The sequence below is a fragment of the Gekko japonicus genome, unplaced genomic scaffold, assembly GCF_001447785.1.
Source record: "Gekko japonicus isolate JY-2015 unplaced genomic scaffold, Gekko_japonicus_V1.1 scaffold2455, whole genome shotgun sequence".
NCBI classification, from domain to species: Eukaryota; Metazoa; Chordata; class Lepidosauria; order Squamata; family Gekkonidae; genus Gekko; species Gekko japonicus.
In genome coordinates, this window is record NW_015172622.1 from 194,491 (window position 1) to 218,171 (window position 23,681).

Here is a 23,681-nt window from a genome sequence, read left to right on the forward strand (position 1 = left end):
CCAGAGCGACGCGTAGCGTCACATCCTGGCGACGGCGGTGCAACGCGTATCGCTGTCCCCCGCAGCAGGGATCCTGTGAAGACGCACGGATCCCCCGCCGCGGCTTGGCAGCCCTAGTCCCCCGCCAAATCACGCTAAGTACTTGGGAAGCCTGCCCCTTCCTCTTTATCTTCTCAACTATCACCTTGCAAGATAGAAGGAGAGAATAATGTGAGAAGGAACTTTGGGTCCTGATCAGGGAGAGAAGCAGGATATGAATAAAATGAAGAAGACTTAAGAAAATATTGGATTTATACCCCACCCTCCACTGCCTGAAGGAGTCTCAGAGCAGTTTATAATCCCTTCCCCCCCTCCCCACAACAGACACCCTGTGAGGTAGCTGGGGCTGAGAGAGATCTTTCGAGAACAGCTCTGAGAGAACTTGTGGCTGACCCACAGTCACCCCAGCAGCTTCTTGTGGAGGAGTGGGAAATCAAATCCAGTTCTCCTAGGTTAGAGTCCGCGCTCCTAACAGCTACACCAAACTGAACCTAGTATCTTCTATATGCAAAACATATCCTTTAGTTTTGATTTATGTATTTGGAAAATCTATGTGCTGCCTCTTCGGAGGTAGTTCACAAAGTATAAACAATGGAGTCCAACAAAACCATAACAACCCAAGAAGTATCACCATTAAAACAAGCCGGAGAACATCAATACGGGGACATTACGACAGTGTAAGTTGACACCCAGCAGCTTAAACTGATATCCAAAAAAACCCCCAGTCCTCCAGCTAGAAGGCAATCATGAAAACAAGCTAATATGAAGGTTGCTATATTCAAACACTCTTGCCAACCTAGCAGTTTGAAAGCAAGAAATTGCAAGTAGATAAATAGGGACCACTTTGGTGGGAAGGGAACAGCGTTCCGTGCACCTTGGTGTTTAGTCATGCCGGCCACATGACCACGGGAACGTCTTCGGACAGCGCTGGCTCTTCGGCTTTGAAACGGAGATAAGCACCGCAACCCTAGAGTCAGACTCGACTGGCTTTCGAGCAAGGGAACCTTTACCTTTACCTTTTTATATTCAAACAATGGTTGCCCAGCGCCTCTGTATATACAGAGGTCCAGATCCTGAAGATCTGTGTCATTATCTGCAGGCCTGTCCACTTTATTCAGCTCCAAGGAAGAAATTTTTAGGTACAATTGAGGCCAATTTAGGCCTTAGCACTGTGATGGAATAAGTCATATTTTTACTTGCAGGTGTGGAATGAGAAGTCTCATACAGGGTTGCCCTTTTTGCCCTAGCGGCAAAGAAAATTTGGGCCAAGCTAGCATCAGCATAGGTTGGTTGCTTATGGGAATCATTCCTTTCTCACACGAAACAAGTTTTAAAATGTAATTTTTTTGGTATTTTAACGCAGTCTCACTGTACCGTATTTTATTGTATACACTGGCCCTATGCAATAAAATCGAACCGGACTGAACAAGGTAATAAAGAGGGAATCCCTCACCTGAAAGTCTAAGTATAAAAGAACTGTTTTGGCCTGGCACCTGAAGGGTAGTGAAGTAGTTGCCATGTGGGCCTCGAAGGATAAGATGCCACTGCTGAGGAAGCCTGGACACACACGACCCAATCAGGTAAACAAGTATAAAGCCAACAGTCGTGATAGTCTGACCCACAATCAAACAGTCATAAGACTTATAAAGAATGCTGTTTATGTATTGCAATCTAAAGCACTACAACATGATACACAAATCAATAGAAAATCCTTGAACCAAGGTACATAATCAACGTCGTCTCCGGATTACATAACGTTTCAAAAAATGGATCTTCTTCAGGAGATATTATAGTGGTGCCAAAGCTCTCAGTTTCATAAAAAAATTTTTTTAATAAAGTATTTTATTTTGATTTTTTACATAATTAACAGTACAAGACACTTATATTGATTTTACAATATTATTTGGAGCATCCTATCTATATATTTCTAACCACCTGTCTAGTTTCTGCCATCTTTTTCCCGCAAGTAACGTATTAATTTTGTCCATTTCTTTTATGTCCATAATTTTTGTAATTAATTCTTCTCTATCTGGCAATTTTTCAGTTTTCCAGCATCTTGCTATAGCTATTCTCGCGGTTGGGAGGATGTAGAGTATCAAACGTGCGTCATTATGCTTTATACTTTCAGGGAGCATGTTTAATAAGTATACTTCTGGGTTCAATGGTAAATTTATCTCTACTATTTCCAGAATGAGTTGTTTTGTTTTTTCCCAAAATTTTTCCACTTTTTCACATCTCCACCAGATATGTTAGACAACAAGTCTTCAGAATATTAAGTTCAGATAGGACGCTGATCTCAATTAACATTCAGGCTCAAAATATGCTGCTGTGTTTCTACTATGTTAATTGTATCATGTTGTAGTGCTTTAGATTGCAGTACATAAACAGCATTCTTTATAAGTCTTATGACTGTTTGATTGTGGGTCAGACTATCATGACTGTTGGCTTTATACTTGTTTAACTGCTGAGGAAGCCCCGTCTCTGGTTGTCATGCATCTTCACGTGTGTAGGCAGTAGAACAGAAACAGGGCTTGGGAAGAGGGTCTTAACAGATGGGCTGACTGGGATAGTACAGGCTGAGGTGGCTCTCCAAGTACCCCAGTACCGAAGCCAGTTAAGACCTGAAAGAAAAGAATGGGCACTTTGAATGATGCCCAAACTGGCAGCCAGTGCAGGTCTTTCCACTGCAATACTACCCCTGTATCCATCCCCTGACAGTGGGTGAGCCACCATATTTGGACCAGTTGAAGGTTCTGAACAGTCTCCAGCGGTAGCCCCATGCAAAATGTGTTATAGTAATCTAACCTGGGTTCATTCAGAGTGTGGATCGCCATAGCCCCATGACACTAACCTGCGGTGAAGAATCCCAGAACTGAAGACCAAGAGGTCGTCCAGTGAAGACCATAGGTATTGTTAGAGAAGGTTTGGTTGATGGAGGATTGGGGAAACCGGTCCTGATGATAGAACCTGCTCCTGTGTCCGAACCCCATTCCCATTCCAAAATAGCACAGGGGGCTGATTCTATGCAACCAGTATTTAGTGCACTTGCAAGCCAGTTCGGTGAAGTGGTTAAGAGTGCGGACTCTAATCTGGGAGAACTGGGTTTGATTCCCCACTCCTCCACATGCAGCTGCTGGTGTGACCTTGGGTCAGTCACAAGTTCTCTCAGAGCTGTTCTCTCAAGAGCAGTCCTCAAAAGAGCTATCTCTACTCCACCTACCTCAAAGGGTATCTGTTGTGGGGAGGGAAGGGAAAAGAGATTGTAAGCCACTCCGAGTGAAGGGCGGACTATAAATCCCATCTCCTCCTCCTCCTTCTTCTCTTCCTCTTCCTCCTCGGGACAAATAAAGCCCTGATCTGACTTGCTACAATAGTTGTGTTTTGTTTGAGCCTTACTGCTCAGAATTTATTCTCTGTTCAGATAGTTTGCAGAACAGGCCTCTGCTAAAGCCAGTTGGAATTCAACAGACATTTAATATCCCTTACTGATGCTTCCATTCCTTAAGGATGGGTTGTTGCTTTAAACCATTTTGATAAACAGTGCAGTGATATTTATTTCCTTAAATCAATAATGCAGTAATATTTTAACGAATAGACAAGCACCGAGATGATTCCTTCCCGCCTTCGTTTTGCTTTCAGGAGAACGCAAGACCATTGTGTCCTGTACCCGGATTGTCAACAAGACCATGGTGTTGGTAAATGATAGTGCCTGTCAGCGGGTTATCCGTCCAGATCCTCAGGTTAGAAGATGTAACGTCCATCCCTGCCAATCAAGGTATGGGCCTAGTTACAGCCATTCATAAATCTTTCTGTCCAAGATCCTTTCGTAAACTTGAATTAGCCTTGAATCTCTCGTGTGGTATTTACGGGAATATCTGGTCATACTATGGAACAGAAAGCAGGTAGGGTTGCCAAGTGTCTTACCTGGCGCAGCGGGGGAGAGTTGGTCCCAGCCTCGGACATTTGTGTGCATGCGTAGTGCATACGCACCGCGATGACATCGCCCGAAAGTGACGTCATCGCCCCGGGCACGTCAGCCCGACCTGGGCACTTTGGGGGTGGGGTTCCCCCTGCCGGCCGGATCCAGACTGGCGGGTTGGGGACTTGGCAGCCCTAAAAGCAGGGGAGAGGCATTTGTGATGTAAAAGAGCACTCAAGCTAATGCATGTTTCATTGCTCATGTTACAAACGGTGGAAGCCAAAACGTCGTTGTGCCTCATGTTGCATCTCTCTTGGAGCAGCATCCAGAATAAACACTTATGCCAATTATGTTGGAAAGCTTGTGTAGACACTTGGCCTAGTTCTTATGGAAGATGAGGCTGGGGGGTAACATTTCCATTCAGGTCTTGTATGTGTTAATGCGACTCTTTAAAAAAAAAAACACACACATATCCCCGCATTTTGAAAACAAATACACACCACTTCTTCCTTAGATGCCAGTTTTCTATGTGGAAGGAAGTTTTTCTTCAGGAGGCACATTCACACAGGCTGGAAACCCTTTTGTGAATTTTCTGAAGTAGTCCGTCACAGAGACAGGGACGCCACCTGTGTGTGAACGAGAGAGGTGTTTTTCGTGGCTGCCCCCCAGTTATATAACCACCCCACACACAAAAAATCTCCAAGAGACTCACTAAAGTCCAAATATCTTTCAGATGGTGAAGAGGCTCAATTTAATGGGCTGGCTTGGCTGGTGCTGGGGAAATGGAGTTGTGTTTTGGCTGGTGCTGCTTCCGTCTTGCTGTTTGTTTGTTTGTGTGTGTGTGTGTGCATTTGTTTGGGAAAGGGTGTATGCTGCCTTTCCAGAGAACCTGTTTGAGATGGCTTACAGCATGATAAAATCATAATAATATAATAATAATATCTTTCGATTTATTAATCGCTCATTCCTTCAGAGCTGCTGGGTCTGAGTGATTTACAGTTACACATATTCACACGGGACTAACAATGATTCATAGGGGTAAAGGAGGACAACATATAAATCTTTTAAGTCGCACAGGTTTGCAGCCGACGGGGATTTTGTTCAGCTGTAGACTTAGACGTGTTCCAGACGGCATTCACTCGGCTTGGCTTGATGACGTCAGCTTTTTCCAGGACTGCTTCAAGTAGCAGCGCCGCACTGCCACCGCCTGGCCGGATCGGCGCATCGCAGGCTTCTTGATGCCGAGGAGATCTTTCCAGGCTTCTGAGCTTCCGAGCTGGACGTTCCATTTCGCCAGCTAACACCTTCTCCCACAAGGGGGGTTTAGTGTGCCCACCCTCTCTAAGGAGTGGTACCCATTTTGTCTACTCACCGAACCTTTCGAACCGCTGGGTGGACAGCAGTCCACTCATAAAATGTGAAAAGCATTAAAAACATGAAAAGCATTAAAAACCTAGCCATAGCATATTTATTTATTTTTCATATTTGTAGCCCACCTTTCCCGCAAGTGGGCTCAGGGCAGGTGACAACAAAATAGCAATACAATAAATACAATTTTAAAATATTAAAACACAATAGTAATATTAAAATTGGTGGTCACAGCACATGGATACATTTATTTATTTATTTAATCAATGAATTAGGTTTATTCCCCGCCCTCCCCGCCGAGACAGGCTCAGTGCGGCTTACATAAAATTTCTCATATATATACAATTAAAACCCGTAACATAAAATAACATAACATATAGCCAGCTATTGTGGGATGGGAGACCGACATCTCAGGGAGGCCATATATGGATGGCGGCCACCTCAGCCGAAGGCCTGGTGGAACAGCTCTGTCTTACGGGCCCTGTGGAATTGAAGGAGATCCTGCAGGGTCCTGATATCAATGGGGAGCATGTTCCACCAGGCGGGGGCCAGGACAGAGAAAGCCCAGGCCCTGGCTGAGGCAAGACGGACCTCTTTCGGGCTAGGAACCACCAGGAGATGTTGATCCATAGAGAGTAATGCTCTCCAGAGCATATATGGGAGAAGGCAGTCCCTCAGATATGTTGGTCCCAGGACGTGTAAGGCTTAGAAGGTTATTACAAGGGGTCATTTCCTGCAGGAGCGCACAGAAGCGGAGCTCCGGCAGTAAAGAGCCCAGGGGGCGGGCACATGCAACAAGCCCCACCCCCTGCTCCCAGCAGCCCTCAGTCAGAGCAAGCAGCAGCCTGGTAAGCTGCAGAGCCCTCCCCCCCAGGTCCAAAACAGTCCAGTGGCACCTTTAAGACCAAGTTTTATTCAGGTACAAGCTCTCCCTCCTCTGCGAGGACAGATCTGCACGTACCCCCCCCCCCAAAAAAAATTGCTAGCAATCCAAAAAAGTCCAGTGGAGACCGAGCGGTGGATGTTGCCTTCTGACACACTTCCGGTGATGTCAGGGGGTGTGGAATATGCAAATAAGTTATGCTAATGAGCTCCTGCACCTCTTTTTCTACGAAATGACCCCTGGTTATTACCAACACCTTGAAGCAAATCCGGAACTCAACTGGCAACCAATACAGTTGGCGGAGCACCTGCCGAACATGTGCCCACACAGGCATTACCTGTATAAAAGCAGCATGAAACAACGTTGCTATGTTTTATTTTAGCTGCTTGGTTGGTATGAAGAGGTTGCATGCCTTCTTTTCCCCTACCTGTCTTCCTCCAAGCCTTTCAGCAGTTTGTTATGGCTAGGGCTCCCAGTTACTGCCTACACCAATGCTGTGAGATTTTCAAGGGTTGCCTGAGGAGAGTGGAGTTTGAGGGAGATGTGGTGTCACTCCTGGGCGATGCTCTAGGAATTTCCCCTCATCTCTGTGGTAAATCCCATAGAGATTAGGGGACATACCTCGAGCATCTCTGTGGAGGCTGTTTTTCCTCCTGCTCTTCAATTTCTCAAGGGCAGGAGATTGGACCTAGGCAACAGGGAAGCCTAATTGTGGCAGTGTGGACTGTGATGCACAAATGGAAAAAAAAATCCAAAAGGATCTCTGACGGAGGACGAGAGAGCTTGGTCTTTTGGAAGGAGTTCCAAAAGGGAAAGCTCACATCAAAAAGAGTTGTTCCCTCAAAACATGTTTGGACCATTTTTTTGAAAATAAGCATAGATTAAAAAAAAAAAAAATAGCACACCTTCCTTAGTTTTCCAGAGGGATTGTCACAGCGACCTTGTTTCTTGGCTGTGTGGATGCAAGGCTGCTTGTAAATATGATATTTTGATACCTTGGGAAACTGCCCGTCCGGTTTCTCCATGCACGTACCCAGCCCCCCCACACACACACACTTTGAACTTTGACATAGATTGCAAGCAGTTTGAGGACTGAAGCTGAGGGATGGTTCTGACCCAACCCGGTTCCACTGAGCAGGGGAAATCTGAATTGCCAGCTTCGTGGCCTGAAGTCTTTCCCCTTCGTGCGGTTTCAGTACTTCTGCTTCTGGTGTGGAATTACGGAGCAAACGTTACAGTCACAATAAAGGGCCATTATCCTCCATCGGACAAGCCGAGAGTGGCCCACTCACTGGTTCGTTTTGACGACCCCCCCCGCTCCATGGCAACAAACAGCCACACAGTGCTTCGCCTCCAAGATGGCCACGCCTCCCTCTCTCCTAACCTTTGCTCTCTCCAGGTCGACCACACATTCACACTTCAGACGTTGCCAACTGGAAACGTTTTCCAAAGCACATTCTCTGCGTCTCCGTAGAATTTAAATTTCCACTTCTGTTTGCCCACCCAGATATTAGAAATGCATGCTTGGCATCGTCGCTGGCCGAGAACATCTTAAAGAGCCCCTTCTCTTTCACCGTGACTATGGTTTATTTTTTTAAAAGAACAAGCTCTGGGCTTGCCTTCAGAGTTCGAGTAGAATTTTTGAAGCGCCGTTACAGTAACGTCTCCCGTTTTTCCACATCAACTCCAGCCTCTGGTTATATGTGATTTTGAGAGACAGCTACCCTTTTAAACTTCCTGTCAATTCCCCTTTATTTCTTCTTGTCTACTGGCCCATGGGCAGCTCGACTCTCCTCAGACCGAGCACTGGAGGCATTAGACCGTCAGAGGACTATTGGCAGGGTTCTAAGAGTACGCTGACTGCTGTGCTTTGGTATCGCGCCCCCCCCCCCGTTACCCTTCCATATTATTTTCATCAGCTGACCCCCCAGATATCGAAGAGCTTTCCTTTTGGTCAGGCTAAATGCCTTTCCCTCTGCTGTTTAGGTGGGTATATTTCAAGGAGTATCCTACTCAGCAGGGGTCGTTTCGTAGCAAAAGAGCATATGCCACATCCCCTGACATCACCGGAAGTGTGCCATAAGGCCACACCCACCACTCAGTTAGTCTTAGTCTTAAATGTTAGTCTTAAAGGTGCTATTTGTTAGTCTTAAAGGTGCTATTTGAACTCTTGGACTATTTTGCAGCAACAGACTAACACAGCTACCTCGGGGGAGCTCCTGGATGGGGCTGGGAGTCCTTGCGGAGGCCACGTGGAGTGGCCTCGGCCAGGCAGAGGGGGAGGACGCCAACTTACCCTCCTGCTTCTTCCTCCTTCTGCAACAGAATGAGGCTGGAAGCAGGGGGCGGCCGGAAGAAGGGGGAGGGGCTTCGTCATTGCCACGCCCCCCTGCACCTCACCCGGGGGGACTGCGATCCCCCGCGATCCCCCCCCCCGAATCGACCTCTGCTACTCAGAGAGATTATGTGCATCGGGGTCTGGAGGGATTGAAACTTTATCCTATATTTTCTTTGATTGTTTGTTGACTGTCCCTTTGAGAGATCTGTGGATACAGCCGGTGATCGTTTCCAAGGTTTCCCTTGTTTCGGTGTATTCCCTGCTAGTTGATACTGATCCTGGTATGATTTTGGCTGTGGCTAAATTCCTGGCAGCTGGGACTTCTACGTGAGGATGGAAATAGTGATATTTGTAAGACTGGTTTTGTCAGATAGTTTATTAATAGGGTTGCCAAGTCGTTTTTCTTCTGTGGCGGGGGGCTCCCGGACGGCGTCTTCAGCGCGCCGCATGCACGTCAGCCGGAGGTGACGTGATGACGCCGGATTTGAGGGGAAAACATAGAGTTTTCCCCTCAAATGGCTGTGGCCCCGCCCCCAGCGTGCCCGGCGTCATCATGTCACCTCCGGCTGACGTGCACACCGGGGTGGGGTTTCCCCCGGGGCCCGATTCCGCGGTGGCGGAAATCGGGCCTCCAAAGCGGGAGGAAATCTGCCCCCCCAGGGGGACTTGGCACTGCCCTATTTATTAAAGAAAAAACTTGTTTTTAAAATGTCAGCTGGTAGATAATTGGGTGCTTTCACACATGCTAAATGCATTGTCAGTCCACTTTGCAACTGGGTTTTACTGTGTGAAATGACCAAGTCCACTTGCAAATGGTCACTGAAGTAAACGGAAACTGCATTTTTTAAGCATGTGTGAAAGCCCACCAAAATGATGAAGGTCTGAGCATGCGCAGTTCGGCCAGGAGCCGGGGATGCGCCGGTGGAAGAACGCGCCCGCGATCCCACAGCCGGCTTTGATGCGGCCTTTCGGAAAGAACCACCTCGGTAGGTGGTTCTTTTTTTGCTACGGGTTATCGTCGGAAGGGCCGGATCGGGGACGGGTGCGCAACGCTTCCCAGATGTTGCGGTGGGATCGCGCACGTTTGCTCCGCCCCCGATCCGTCCCTCTCCCAACCCAAATCCTCTCGTGTGACGGGGCCTGAAAGTAGCTTCTGGTTGCAGCCAGATCACTTCTTCCACTCACGTCTCTTCGCCCCCTCCCCCTTTTAAAATCAGTTTTATAAAGGCATTTTAAACAGTAGCCAACAAACACATTCTGTAAACTAAATGTCGCTTGAGAAACTTCCCCGCTGACACCCAGGAGACTGCTATAAATTTGGCCGGAACTCAAGTTAGCTTCCCACACACATGCAGTTGTTGGCATTCCCCCCCCCACCCCCCAGTTGCTGGCATTTTGCCTCAAGAGCATGAAAAGACTGCTATCCTGTAGGTGGATGAGAGCGGGGGTCCAGACTATCCATTCGGCCCACCCCTGTCTATCATCCAGAATTCCTGGCTCTTCGTCTCTTTGCCTCACAGACCAGTGATCTGGAAAAGAAAGCGGGAGGCCATCTCCTTGCTGCCACCGCCTTAAGAGCTCCCTTGTGCAGGAAGGGCAGGATCGTAGACAGGGTCTGAGGGTGACGTCTCTTCCCCTCTTAACTGAGGTCACAACCTGCTTTTTCTCAGGGAAAAGATGGGTGTGGGGTCCGAACCATCGATCCTGAAGGAAAACAACCAGGGTGGCTTCTCCCAAGATTTCCAGTCCTTTCATCTCTGCTGTTCTCCTCCCCCCCCCTCCTTTTCTCTCCTTTCACGCCAAAAGCTATATATCACGGCAAGATTACAATACCGTTGCTAGATTTAATTCAGCAGTTCCTGGACGGCAGCCTGTTCTTCCTTCTGAGGGTCTCGACAGTAAATTGCTAATGTAGAATCCTCCACCATTACCTCCCATCTGACCTAAACTCCGAGTAAATGATAACATGGATGGTATCCGTCTATTTAACAACAACAACAATTCTTTTTTGTTGTTGTTGTTGTGTGTTTTTTTATTAAACGGGCTTTTAGTAGCTGTCCTTCGTCCGTTTTAGCTCCTGCCCCGCTTGGTTTCCTCAGCATCAGGTTGCAAAGGCAAAGACTTTGTTTGGTTTGGGAGGCTAATCAAGTTGACAGGCCTCAAATGACAGAGTGGAATTCCAGCTTCCTGAAAGGCCGAGTCAATTGCTGCCGCCTCCTTGGGCGCTTTTTGCTGCCCTCACACAGGGCTATTGTTCCAACGGCTGCACTCTGACCAGGAATTCCTCTAATTATAGAGGGGATCTTCCTTTGTAACAGCTCATAGGAAGTACTTTGCAGAGACGGCCTGTCGATGTGTCTCAAAGACATTCCTCCTCGCCTTTTTTCGTCCGGCAGTCGTCAGACAAGTTTTGCTCTCCAAATGTCCCGCTCCTGCTGCTCAGCCCTCACCAGAAGAGCAAACAAGTTATTTGTGTGATTGCAGACTTGCACCCTGGTTTTTCCCCCTCCCCAGTGGGGACTGGAAACAGCTTGCAATGTTATATAAGTGTTATTCCGACACTTAGGTTTCTGAAGAAGTGTGCATGCCCATTAACGCTAATGCTCCCTCTAAGCTGTGGAGTCTTGTGAGCAAAAATTCCACTTTGTGAGCTACTGGCGTTAAAGTTGTGAGCCAGCAATTTGGCTGCTGCATAAATCAGTTTGCTCTGGAGCCATCCCTTCCTGAGCGAAGATAAAAATGTGTGAGCCGGAGGCTAAAAAACTGTGAGCTAGCTCCCCCTGACTCAGCTTAGAGGGAACACTGCTTACAATGTTGTTCTCCCTTCTTCTGTTTTACTCTCACAACAAACCTGTGAGTTAGGCTAGGCTGATAGTGTGTGACTGGCCCAGCAAGCTTCCATGACAACGAGGGGATTCAAACCTGCGTCTCCCAGACCCTAGTCTGACACTCTAACCATTAAGCCGTGCTGCATAGTCCAGATCCAGAAGCCACATCCATGCCTTAAGCTGTTGTATTTAACAGCCCGCCAAGACTATTTGGGCTTCTAGATTATTATTTTCTGTCCCCCAGGAGTGATGCTTCTCAGTTCGTATGCTCACAGCCAAGAACTGCAACTACGGTTAAACCTTAGTTTTACAGGCTCTGTCTGGCAAACAGCAGGAGACCAGGGAGATGGTGAGATAGATGACAGCTGTTGGCAGGATGTCTAGAAGAAGAAGAATAGAAGAAGAGATTGGATTTATACCCTGTCCTTCACTTGGAGTCCCAGAGCGGTTTACAAACTCCTTTCCCTTCCCCTCCCCACAACAGACACCCTGTGAGCAGTGTTCCCTCTAAGCTGAGTTAGTGTGAGCTAGCTCACAGTTTTTTAGCCTCCAGCTCATACACTTTTGCCTTAGCTCAGGAAGAATGGCTCCAGAGCAAACTAATTTATGCACTAGCCAAATCGCTTGCTCACAACTTTAATGCCAGTAACTCAAAAAGTAGAATTTTTGCTCACAAGACTCTACAGCTTAGAGGGAACATTGCCTGTGAGGTAGGTGGGGCTGAGAGAGCTCTGAGAGAACTGCTCTTTCAAGGACAGCTCTGACAGAACTATGGCTTGCCCAAGGTCATCCAGCAGCTGCAACAAGTGGAGGAGTGGGGAATCAAACCTGGTTCTCCCAGATTAGACTCGACACAATTTACCACTACACCAAACTGGCTCTACGGTTGCCATGGTGGAGGTGGGGGTCCCCCGCTGCCAGGCCTCACCTCTCTGCCGCCGATCAACTGGCCGGCAGGGGGAACTTACCCCCCCCCCAAAAAAAGGAGGAACAGCCAACGTTTCAGTGACGTGCCTACTTGACTTCAGTGTAAAGTAGGAACTGACGAAGGAATGCTGGGGACATTGAGGCGACACTCTGGTTATTGGGCAAAAACTCTATGGTAGATGCTAATTCTACTATAGATTTTTCCCCAAAAAAACCCCAGAGTGTTGCTCTGGTGGGAGGTCAACAGTTGTCTGACACCATTTATTCATTCATTCATTCATTTATTCATTCAGTTTTTTACCCCGCCCTCCCGGCCGAAGCCGGCTCGGGGCGGCTTACATAAAGACAGGTAATTAGGTACATTAAAAACAAAAGTTGCAATTAAAACAAAATATAAAATCATACTAAAGTGCTAGTAGTTGGTATCCGTTTGACGGTAGCAGCCGATAACCAGCGCACAAAGTTCTCATCTCACAGTCAGCTCTCAGTGTTCGTTTGGAATGTCCTTGCAGGCAGTGTTCCCTTTAAGCTGCGGAGTCTTGTGAGCAAAAATTCTGCTTAGTGAGCTACAGGCATGAAAGTTGTGAGTGAGTGATTTGGCTGCTGCATAAATTAGTTTGCTCTGGAGCCATCCTTCAGGAGCTAAGACAAAAATGTGTGAGCTCAAAGGTAGAAACCTGTGAGCTAGCTCACACTAACTCAGCTTAGAGGGAACACTGCTTGCAGGGCTTGCTGTTCTTTAGGCTGTTGATGGCCATTTCCAGAGTCCAGGGCCAACTGATGTTCTTCACTGGTGGTGGCGGCTAAGGCTACACACACGCTTTCTTAATATCCGAACCAATCCAGACTCTATGCTGTGAGCAAACATATGGTGCCTCTGTTGCGCGGTGCGCATACGGCAGCCTGATGCCAGTAGAAAGTATTAGCCAGCTTCCAGGACTCTTTCAGCCACACCAACCTTTTCAGCCACACTCCAGCAGTCAGCAGTACATCCAGCATATAGTACCACGCCACACAGTTCTTTGTGGTGAACTATATACAGTTTATTCACAGAATATACAGTGCTCCGTCAGGCTGAGTCCCCACTGGGCTGAACCGACACCTCACTGCTCCAGACACCGCCAGGCTGGGCCCATAACCCTGTTGCGCGGTGCGCATACGGCGGCCTGATGCCAGTAGAAAGTATTAGCCAACTTCCAGGACTCTTTCAGCCACACCAACCTTTTCAGCCACACTCCAGCAGTCAGCAGTACATCCAGCATATAGTACCACGCCACACAGTTCTTTGTGGTGAACTATATACAGTTTATTCACAGAATATAGAGTGCTCCGTCAAAGTGCTTCGCCAAACGCCGTGATTCACAAAAGGAATACTTTGGACTGCACTTGTCTACTATTATACATATTTACAACCAATCAGCATTGAGCTGAGTCATGCCTGTGGCCTCACACCATAAACTGGTCTAAACCGGCCAGGACAGGCTTCCAGCAGTCTCACTGCTGTCACTTAGATCATGCAGATCTGACAGTTCATCTGACAGTGTATATTAACAGTCCAACAGCCTCTGTATCATATATTTAGGCTCTCCAACAATTAGATGGGTACAGGTGGATGGCAGAAGGTGACACGTGGTCCACACGTGCATTCACACCAGCAATGCGTGTCTGGCTTGTATACACATCCTCCTGCAAACTCTAGGATTATGTCAGGAAATGAAACCTGTTGCATCTTCTCTAAACAGATGGGTGGCTGGACAGTGGAGCCCTTGCTCGTCCACCTGTGCCAAAGGCATCCAGATCCGGGAAGTGACCTGCGTCTATCAGCTGCAGAATGGCACCTACGTGGCCACCAGAGACCTCTACTGCCTGGGTCCCAAACCAGCACCTCTACAGAGCTGTGAAGGACGCGACTGCCTTTCCATCTGGGAAGCGTCAGAATGGTCAAAGGTAGGCAGGCTCAGGAAAAAGTGCAGAAAAGAGCAACTCGAATGATAAAAGGGTTGGAACACTTTCCCTATGAGGAACGGTTAAGGCGCTTAGGGCTCTTTAGCTTGGAGAAACGATGACTGAGGGGTGACATGATTGAGGTTTATAAGATTATGCATGGGAAAGAGCAGGTAGAGAAAGAGGTACTTTTCTCCCTTTCTCACAATACAAGAACTCGTGGGCACTCCATGAAATTGCTGAGCGGTCGGGTTAGAACGGATAAAAGGAAGTACTTCTTCACCCAAAGAGTGATTAACACTTGGAATTCACTGCCACAGGAAGTGGTGGGTGCTACAAGCATGGACGGCTTCAAAAGGGAATTAGATAAGCATATGGAGCAGAGGTCCATCAGTGGCTATTAGCCACAAGGTATAGATAGGGACTCTGGGGCAAGTGATGCTCTGTCTTCTTGGTGCTTGGGGGGGGTAACAGTGGGAGGGCTTCTAATGTCCTGGCCCCACTGGTGGACCTCCTGATGGCACCTGGTATTTCTGACCACTGTGTGATACAGAGTGTTGGACTGGATGGGCCTTTGGCCTGATCCAACATTGGCGTCTCTTATGTTCTTATGTTCGTACCTGATTTTATAAAAGAAAATTCTAACAGCACATCTTAAAACTGCTCTGTTTGCCAGGATTTAGCAGAAATCACCGTCGAATGGACTGAGAATTGGGTGTCTTCATGTGGTCCCAAGTCAGGTTCCTAAAATCTAGTTCCAGAACTGAGGGATGTAGGAAATACGGGGTGGACACAAACAGGAAAAACGGGGGTCCGTGGAGGTTCGTGGTTTGGGGTTTTCATGAACCATGAACTTCCACGAACGTCTTAATTGCACAAACTGGTTTGTGGTTTGGGAAGTTCTTGGGGCCACAGCCCCACCTGGAAGTGAGCCCCAAAGGCGTTTAAATGCCTTCAGTGTTTATTTCCGGTTGGAGGCATGGCTGCACTATGACTTGGAAGTGGGCTCCCAAAGGCCTTTCTTGGCCTTCAGAGCTCACTCGAGCTGCGGCCCCCCTGAAAGTGAGCCCCAAAGGCATTTAAATGCCTTTGGAGCCCCACCTCTGGGTTTGTTCGACGGAGCTCACTCTTGGAGCTCACTTGGGCCGGCCTAACCTGGAGGTGGGCTCTGAAGGTGTGGGCCATGGGCTGGTGGTGGGCTCCAACGACATTTTTTTTAACAATATATTTATTGGATTTTATGGTATAAGCCTATATCATAGATATACACCAGAACATCAACAAGACTACATACAAAAATACTATGAGAGCATTTATCATTTCCAACAACACAGAATAGTAAATATATCAAACCTGCCATAGACACTCTTGTTCTTATCCTTAACCTTCATATCAAATCTGTGTTGAATAAAGGCATCCACTTCTATTGCCTTCCTACTTCCTATAAGATTTTTATACTGTCTTTTCCAAACTGCGCTGGAAATTTCTATCAGCAGTGTATAACTTTCCTACTGACTTGTTACACTTCTTAATCGCTCTCCGCCATCCTCCAGTAGTCTGTTAACTCGTTATTTCTAATATAGGAACATACTTGAATATTTAAATGCCTTCACAGCTCCCTTCCAGTTGGGCTGCTGGACCTGCAGGTAAGCTCCGAAGGTATTTAAAAGCCTTCGGAGCCTGCACGAATCATTCCGTGAACCTCTATGAAGAAACATGGAGGTTCGCGTGCTGGATCGTGGGAGACACGTTCTCCTGAACCCCTGGTTCACAAGCCACAAACCAGCCTGGTTCATGTTCGAACTGGGGCTCATTTAATGGTCCGTGCCCATCCCTAGTCTAGAGCTAGCCTAAGGTAATTTTCAGCCACAGGCATCCACCCCACATGATCTAAGAGGGTGTGTCCCAGGATTCTCTTCAGGCCAACTGTTTCACATAAATAAGGCCATCCAGCAAGTAAGAAACTTGGCCCCAGTGTTAAATGGAGGAGAAGAGAACAACATCATTTGCTTTGTGTCCCCACTGGGGAGAAAGGTGGGGTATAAATGAAGTTAAATAAATAATTTTTTAAAAAACTTTGCCACAGTATTTGAGGAAGCAAAAGCTAATAGTCCCAAGGCACAAAATATGGTGACTTTCTAACAGTTGGTTGCCAAGTGACGAGGACCTAAGAAAATTTTTTTTGCTGTACTAAAAGTTAGATGTCTTCATGATCCGTGGACTTCATTTCTATGAACAATGATCCGTATGCACCTGCTGATGTGACCTTGGGTCAGTCACAAGCTCCGGCACAGCTGTCCTTGAAAAAGGGCAGTTTCTGTCAGAGCTCTCTCAGCCCCACCTACCTCACAGGGTGTCTGTTGTGGGGAGTGGAAGGGAAAGGAGTTTGTAAGCCGCTCTGAGACTCTAAGTGAAGGGCGGGGTATAAATCCAATCTCTTCTCTTCTTCTTCATTGTCACATGAACTATTTCTCGTTGCCCACCAACACCCACAAAGTTGAAAAATGTGTGAAATGTAATGTTCTGGGGCCTTTGCAGGTGGGGTTCCCCCCCCCCCCGGCCAGCTTGCTGCTGGTGGGGAGGAGCCCGCAAAGCAGGGGACCCCCCGCCCGGACCGGGAGGCTGGCAACCCTGTGTTCTCCATCCCCCGTGTCCTTTAGAGAAAGGGCACAGCAAGCTCCCAACCTTGAGAAGCCGCTCTTGAATCCCACCCTGCCTGCAACTTGGAAGGACTCCCACCCAGTAGCCTTCAGAATACCATTCTTGCTTGCTATAAAATGCTACTTTCCTGAAAGGGAGAGAGGGAGAGACTTATGCAATCAGCTGCAGTCGATTTAAATGGAAGTCTTCACGGATTCTGTATGTGTGTGTGTGTGTGTTTGTGTGTGTGAGAGAGAGAGAGAAGAAGCCACTTTGGAGTCGCTGAGAAGTATTTCAAGGCACATCCGTTTTCTCGGCCAGCTCATAAACACTTGTCATTCATGTCCTTAACAGGGTCACCAGGTCATGACTGCTGGGATGGTGTTTTTTCTTTTCTTTTCTTTTCTTTTTGGTAACGACAGTTAGACAGGCATGCTGAGATCTGCCTATTCGTTGTAACTCACACCGCGCCCAGACTTGTCTCCATTCTGGACCCCCCTTAAAGAGGCTTCTTGGGAGCATTTTCAAAAGTTTCCACAGAGTATCTCATATCTCCAACTTATTCATTCCGCTTCCAGTCGGCTGCCTCCTCTGCACTGATCCCTCGATGGGTGGAGAAATTTCCGGCCCAGGGGCAGGGCTCTGGCTAGCTGGCAGAGGGCAGTCCCCCTGACCTCGGTGGGGCCAGGCTGGCCTGGTCTTGTCCAGTCTTGGAAGCTAAGCAGAGTCAACCCTGGTTAGTACTCGGATGGGAGACCACCAGGGAAGTCCAGGGTTGATACGCAGAGGCAAGCACTGGCAAACCACCTCTGTGACTTGGTGGCACTCAGGAGTCATTTCCTGCGGGAGCGCACAGAAGCGGAGCTCCGGCAGTAAGGAGCCCAGGAGGCAGGCACATGCAACAAGCCCCGCCCCCTGCTCCCAAGCAGCCCTCAGTCGGGCCACGAGGAGCAAGAAGCAGCCAGGTAACTTGCAGAGCCCCCCCCCCAGCCCGCCTTCGGGTACAAGCTCTCCCTCCTCTGCGAGGACAGATCTGCATGTCCCCCCCCCCAATAGCTAACAATCCAAAACAGTCCAGTGGAGCCTGAGTGGTGGGTGTTGCCTTGTGACACACTTCCGTTGATGTAAGGGGGCGTGGCATATGCAAATGAGTTATGCTAATGAGTTATGCTAATGAGCTCCTGCACCTCTTTTTCTACGAAATGACCCCCTGGTGGCACTTAATTATCACTTGGACCTGGATGACCCAAGCCAGCCCGCTCTTGTCAGATCTCAGAAGCTAAGCAAAGTTGGCCCTGTTTAGTACTTGGAGGGGAGGCCACCAAGGAAGTCCAGGGTTGCTATGCAGAGGCAGGCAAGGGCAACGCCACCTCCGTTCGTCTCTTGCCTAGAAAACCCTATGCAGTGGCCATAAGTCAGCCGTGTCCTAAGTGCACTTTCCACCACCAGAGGGGCAGGTTCATGAACACTTTGGTCACTGTCGATATGATACTTATCCTTACCAATGGAGGGTGGGGAGAGGGGCATTTCTGGGAAAACGGTCAAAAGAGTTCTAGTTAGGAAGCATTGGCCTGCACGCACACACACACCCCGGTGAGCTCTGCATGTTCCTAATTGGTGGTTGTCCGCATGACCAGCCTGGGAAACATCATGCCCTTGCTCAGGGGTCGTTTCGTAGAAAAAGAGCTAGGGGAACTCATTAGCATAACTCATTAGCATATGCCACACCCCCTGACATCACCGGAAGTCTGTCATAAGGCCACACACCCTGCCCCCAACGGTCCGGGCCGCCGTCGGCCTTGCAGCTCAACTGCCGAGCCCCATGAGGGGCCCGGCGGTGGACCTGCAAGGCCGGCGGGAGTGCGAGGAAGCCCCGCGAAGGCCCTCCCTGGCCCCAGGCAGGCAGGGGTGGGGAGAGGCAGGGAGGAAGCAACTTACCCTCCCTCTTCTCCTGCCTCCTCCTGGCTGAATGAGGGCCGGAAGCGGGGCGGCCGGAAGCAGGGGGCGGGGCTTCGTCATGTGCCCCCCCGTACCTCACCCGGGGGAACTGCGATCCCCCCGAAATGACCTCTGCCCTTGCTCAAAATGACCTCCATTTGCCCTGTGATGTCAACACAACCAAATCTGATTGGTTGTATAGTGTCAGGATGCCACAACGTTCACAAAGTCATTCCCAGTCGGCTGGTATCAGTTGTCAGTTTGGCCCACCGTCCCATACCCCAGATTGCTGTAGGGAGGTTTGGTTTTGGTGACCGTCCAGAGAAAGAGAGCCAGTTTGGTGTAGTGGTTAAGTGCGTGGACTCTAACCTGGGAGAATCGGGTTTGATTCCCCGCTCCTCCACACAAAGCTGCTGGATGACCTTGGACAAGCCATAGTTCTGTCACAGCTGTTCTTGAAAGAGCTCTCTCAGCCCCACCTACCTCACAGGGTTTCTGTTGTGGGGAGGGGAAGGGAAAGGAGGTTGTAAGCCGCTCGGAGACTCCGAGTGAAGGGCGGGGTATAAATCCAATCTCTTCTTCTCTTCTTCTACTGAGGATCAACTGATGGGATCTAGCACCTTTGTCACTTAGAACTTGGTTAAGTGGAGAATCAGTTGAGGAGCATACTCGTATCTGGTGTTACACCCGGAGCCTCTGAGATTCAGCAAGCATTTCGCATCCTCTTGTATTAAAAGTTCATAACTTTTTGCATTCATTTCCATTTATAATTGATTTACTACAATGACTCAAATTAGTTCAAAGCAGCCTGTCACATTTTATGCGAATCTCAGCTATGCTTAATCTTAATTCTCCATCCAAAATAATATTAAATAACTCTGTGATTTAGGATCAGTGGCCCTGAAGTGAAGACAACAGTCTTCCAGTCAGGGCTCTTTTTGTAGAAAAAGCCCAGCAGGAACTCATTAGCATTAGAGGCCACACCCAACAGCAGAAACCCATTAGCATATTAGGCCACACCCCTGCCAGCACAGCTCAATAGCACATTAGGCTGCACCCCCATGTTACCAGAAGTGTGGTCATCCACCCACACCCACCTTTTGCTTCTTATTCTGTTTACCTTGTTTGTTGTCAAAACCCAGGGGGTTTTTTGTAGCAGGAACTCCTTTGCATGTTAGGCCACACACCCCTAATGTAGCCAATCCTAATGAGTTTCTGCGGTTGGGTGTGGCCTGTTATACTAATGAGTTCCTGCTGGGCGTGGCCAACTTGGGAGCCAGCTGGAACTCCGTTCCTGTGCGTTCCTGCACAAAAATAACCCTGGTCTTCCTGGTAGCTGAAACACAGTGGTTTATTGACAATATCAGGGAATAGCCACCCTGGCCTCACCCGTCCCCTCCACTGGATACTATCAATCAATCCAGTGTCGTAGAATAGATTACTTCTGGACTAGGATCTGTAAAACCCAGGTTTGAATCCCCACTCTGCCGTGGAAGCTTGCTGGATGAACTTTGGGCCACTCTCAGCCGAACCTACTTCACAGGATTGTTGTGAGGATAACATGGGAGGAGAGGAGAGCTATGTGAGCCATGTCGATTCCCCATTGGGAAGAAAGCCAGGGTATAAATGAAGTAATAAATACCCAGGGGTCATTTCGTAGAAAAAGAGGTGCAGGGGCTCATTAGCATAACATTAGCATAACTTATTTGCATATGCCACACCCCCTGACCTCACCGGAAGTGTGTCAGAAGGCAACACCCACCGCTCAGGCTCCACTGGACTCATTTGGATTGCTAGCTATTGGGGGGGGGACGTGCAGATCTGTCCTCGCAGAGGAGGGAGAGCTTGTACCTGGATAAAACTTGGTCTTAAAGGTGCCACTGGACTGTTTTGGACCAGGGCCCGGGGGGGGGGGCTCTGCAACTTACCTGGCTGCTTCTTGCTCTGAGGGCTGCTGGGAGCAGGGGGGGGGGCTGTTTGCATGTGCCCGCCCCCTGGGCTCTTTACTGTCGGAGCTCCACTCCTGTGCGCTCCTGCAGGAAATGACCCCTGTAAATACCATACTACTCTATTTCTTACCCATTTTTTAAAATCAGATTATATAACAGTAATGAATCCAGTTTATATCAAACACCAATGCCCTTAACTACACTTAATCTTAGCCAAAAGGCTGAGACGTGACAACAGCTTTACCATTTTTTCATAAATCTGAGGAAGAGTTTTCTGAGACAGAAAAGTAGAACCCAATGCAATAGCATTGCAATGACACATTGAAGGAAGTCGTGCCGTCAAAGCAATATTATATTATGTCAGCTCAATTTTAAACCCGTTGGTATTGTCCGATGAATTATTTTTGCAATGTTTTCTTTCCTTTGTTCAGTGCTTGGTAATTGTTGGTTCTAGGTTTACTTAAACATGTACCATACCATACACTGTATGCTTGTTATGGTAAAATAATTTTTTTAAAAGGTTTCCCTTGCTCGGAAGCCAGTCGAATCCCACTCTAGGGTTGCGGTGCTCATCTCCGTTTCCAAGCCAAAAAGCCAGCGCTGTCCGAAGACATTTCCATGGTCATGTGGCCGGCATGACTAAATGCCAAGGCACACGGAACGCTGTTACCTTCCCACCGAAGCGGTACCTATTTATCTACTTGCAATTCTAAAAAAAAAGTAGGGCCCTCTAAAAGGGCAATTGCTTATGCAAGCAGATGGCCCCAGGTGTTCTGTATCTCTTGTTAAAACCTCCCCTGTCACAAGGCTTGGGAAAGGATGGGCTCAGCCTGTCATGCTAGACAGCACCTGGTCTAGTAGATGGTATTATTCTAGGGCTAATATTCCGGCCCAGCATAAGGCAGCTTCGTATGTTTCTGAACAAATCGAAGAGTGCTTCAGAAGCCTTAGATGCTGGCGGAGAGAGAGATGCTTTTGTTCAGTTTTCCTCTCTGCTATAATTGGCACCCACTGATCTTGCCCGTCGCTTTGCAGTGTTCATCAGACTGTGGACGTGGGATACAGAAGCGAACCGTCACATGCACCAATTCACAAGGGAAGTGTGACGCAGCCACCAGGCCGAGGGATGAGGAAGATTGCGAGGATCACACGGGCTGTTACGAGTGGAAGACGGGGGACTGGTCCAAGGTATGGCAATACTCTGAGCCCCCCAACAAGGTGGGGCTTAGGCTTTTCAGTGGCTCTCTGGACATTGCTAGCTCCTGTATTTACATCATGAGTGATATACACAGTAATCGCTATCAAGGATCCAAAGCTTTTGCTTTGTCGTGCAAACAGCTTTAAGCCAGAAGAACATTGTTCCTGTTCTGTGAACGAAGGGAAATCCATGGCGAACCACAGAGGCGTGCTAATGAAAGGTGAATTTGGCTCTGTTAGAAGCAAGGGGCTGCAAGGAAAGATGGAACGTTCAACTGGTGACCAGATGTGAGAATTATGGATGAAGTGTTTTGATGGAAACAGGGTGATGCCTCCATGGCGGCTTCTTGATGGCTTTCGAAATCTTGGTTTTCTGCAGTTCTCACCAATGCTCCCTCTAAGCTGTGGAGTCTTGTGAGCAAAAATTCTGCTTTGTGAGCCACTGGCATCAAGGTTGTGAGTGAGCTATTTGGCTGCTGCATAAATCAGTTTGCTCTGGAGCCCCATCCTTCCTGAGCCAAGACAAAAATCTGTGAGCTGGAGACTAAAAAACTGTGAGCTAGCTCACACTAACTCAGCTTAGAGGGAACACTGGTTCCCACCTGTCCCCCACCACCTAGCCAAGGAGGGGATAAGGGGATAGGGTTCCCAGGTCCCACAGGGGTTTTCCCCACTTTTCAGGGCTCCAATCGACTGCCAGCCCTACCCGTGAACAGGACATTGCCGGGCAACGTCCCTGACTTGGTGATGTCACCCGGAAGTGACATCATCGCATCCCAATGTTGGGGGGGTGATGCTCTCTAGTTTTGGGGCAAGCTCTGTGGTTTTGAAGGCAAAAAAACCACAGAGTTTTGTCCAAAAACCAGAGCGTCACCCCCCGATGTCGGTGATGTGATGACATAACAAAGCGCATGTGGCAGAAGACCTCAGGAAGGACCCATGAGCCCCCCACCGGATGCCAAGTAGGACCTGGCAACCCTGTAAGGGGAACATGCTGTCAAGTCACAGACAACTCAGGGCACCTACATCCACGAGGCCTTCCCGGCAAACAGAGGTGGCTTGCCCTTACCTTCCTTGGCATAGCAACCTTCATCTTCCTTGGTGGTCTCCCATCCAAATACTAACTGTGGCCAACCCTGCTTAGCTCCCAAGCCCTGACAGGCCCAGTCTAAGCTGGGCTACTTGGGCTGCTAAGTGGGGGATGTTCTTCCTCAAATTTCTGCCTTGAATAAAGAAAGACTTGGGGAGATGATAAGAAACACAGATCCGATACACTTTCCTTGAACTAGAACTGAATCTGTCCTGTTAGAGCAGGGATTCCCAGATGGCATGCTTACTCTCAAACTGGGCCCAGAGAACCACATTTGTGAACAAGTTAATGAATATGTGCCAGCAGAGGTCTTTTCGTAGAAAAAGAGCTGCAGGAGCTCATTAGCATATGGTATGCTAATGAGCTACTGGGCTATTAGCATATGCCACACCCCTGACATCACCGGAAGTGATGGCAGAAGGGAAAGCAAAAGGAGGGAGGCATCTTCAAAAGCCTCCCCTCCCCTTCCCCAGCTGGGGGGGGTCTCACTACAGTTGGACCACAGGAGGAAAGATGGAAGGAAAGAGAGAGAGTAGAGAGAAGGAAAGAAGGAAGGAAAGAGGGAAAGAAACAGAAGGAAAGAAGGAGGGAAAGAAAGAGAGAAGGGAAGAAGGAGGGAAA

At 48.4% G+C, this 23,681-nt stretch overlaps 1 protein-coding gene across 1 annotated transcript in view; it reads left to right on the forward strand.

The window, feature by feature from the left end:
• The window catches only part of ADAMTS17 (ADAM metallopeptidase with thrombospondin type 1 motif 17), a 180,222-nt gene that overhangs the window by 132,778 nt on the left and 23,763 nt on the right, over window positions 1-23,681 (forward strand). Inside the window, exons 11-13 of the mRNA XM_015421670.1 lie at window positions 3,679-3,814; window positions 14,045-14,249; window positions 21,809-21,961. Of these exons, the coding sequence (XP_015277156.1) occupies window positions 3,679-3,814; window positions 14,045-14,249; window positions 21,809-21,961 (494 nt within the window). The remainder of the gene's footprint in view (window positions 1-3,678; window positions 3,815-14,044; window positions 14,250-21,808; window positions 21,962-23,681) is intronic.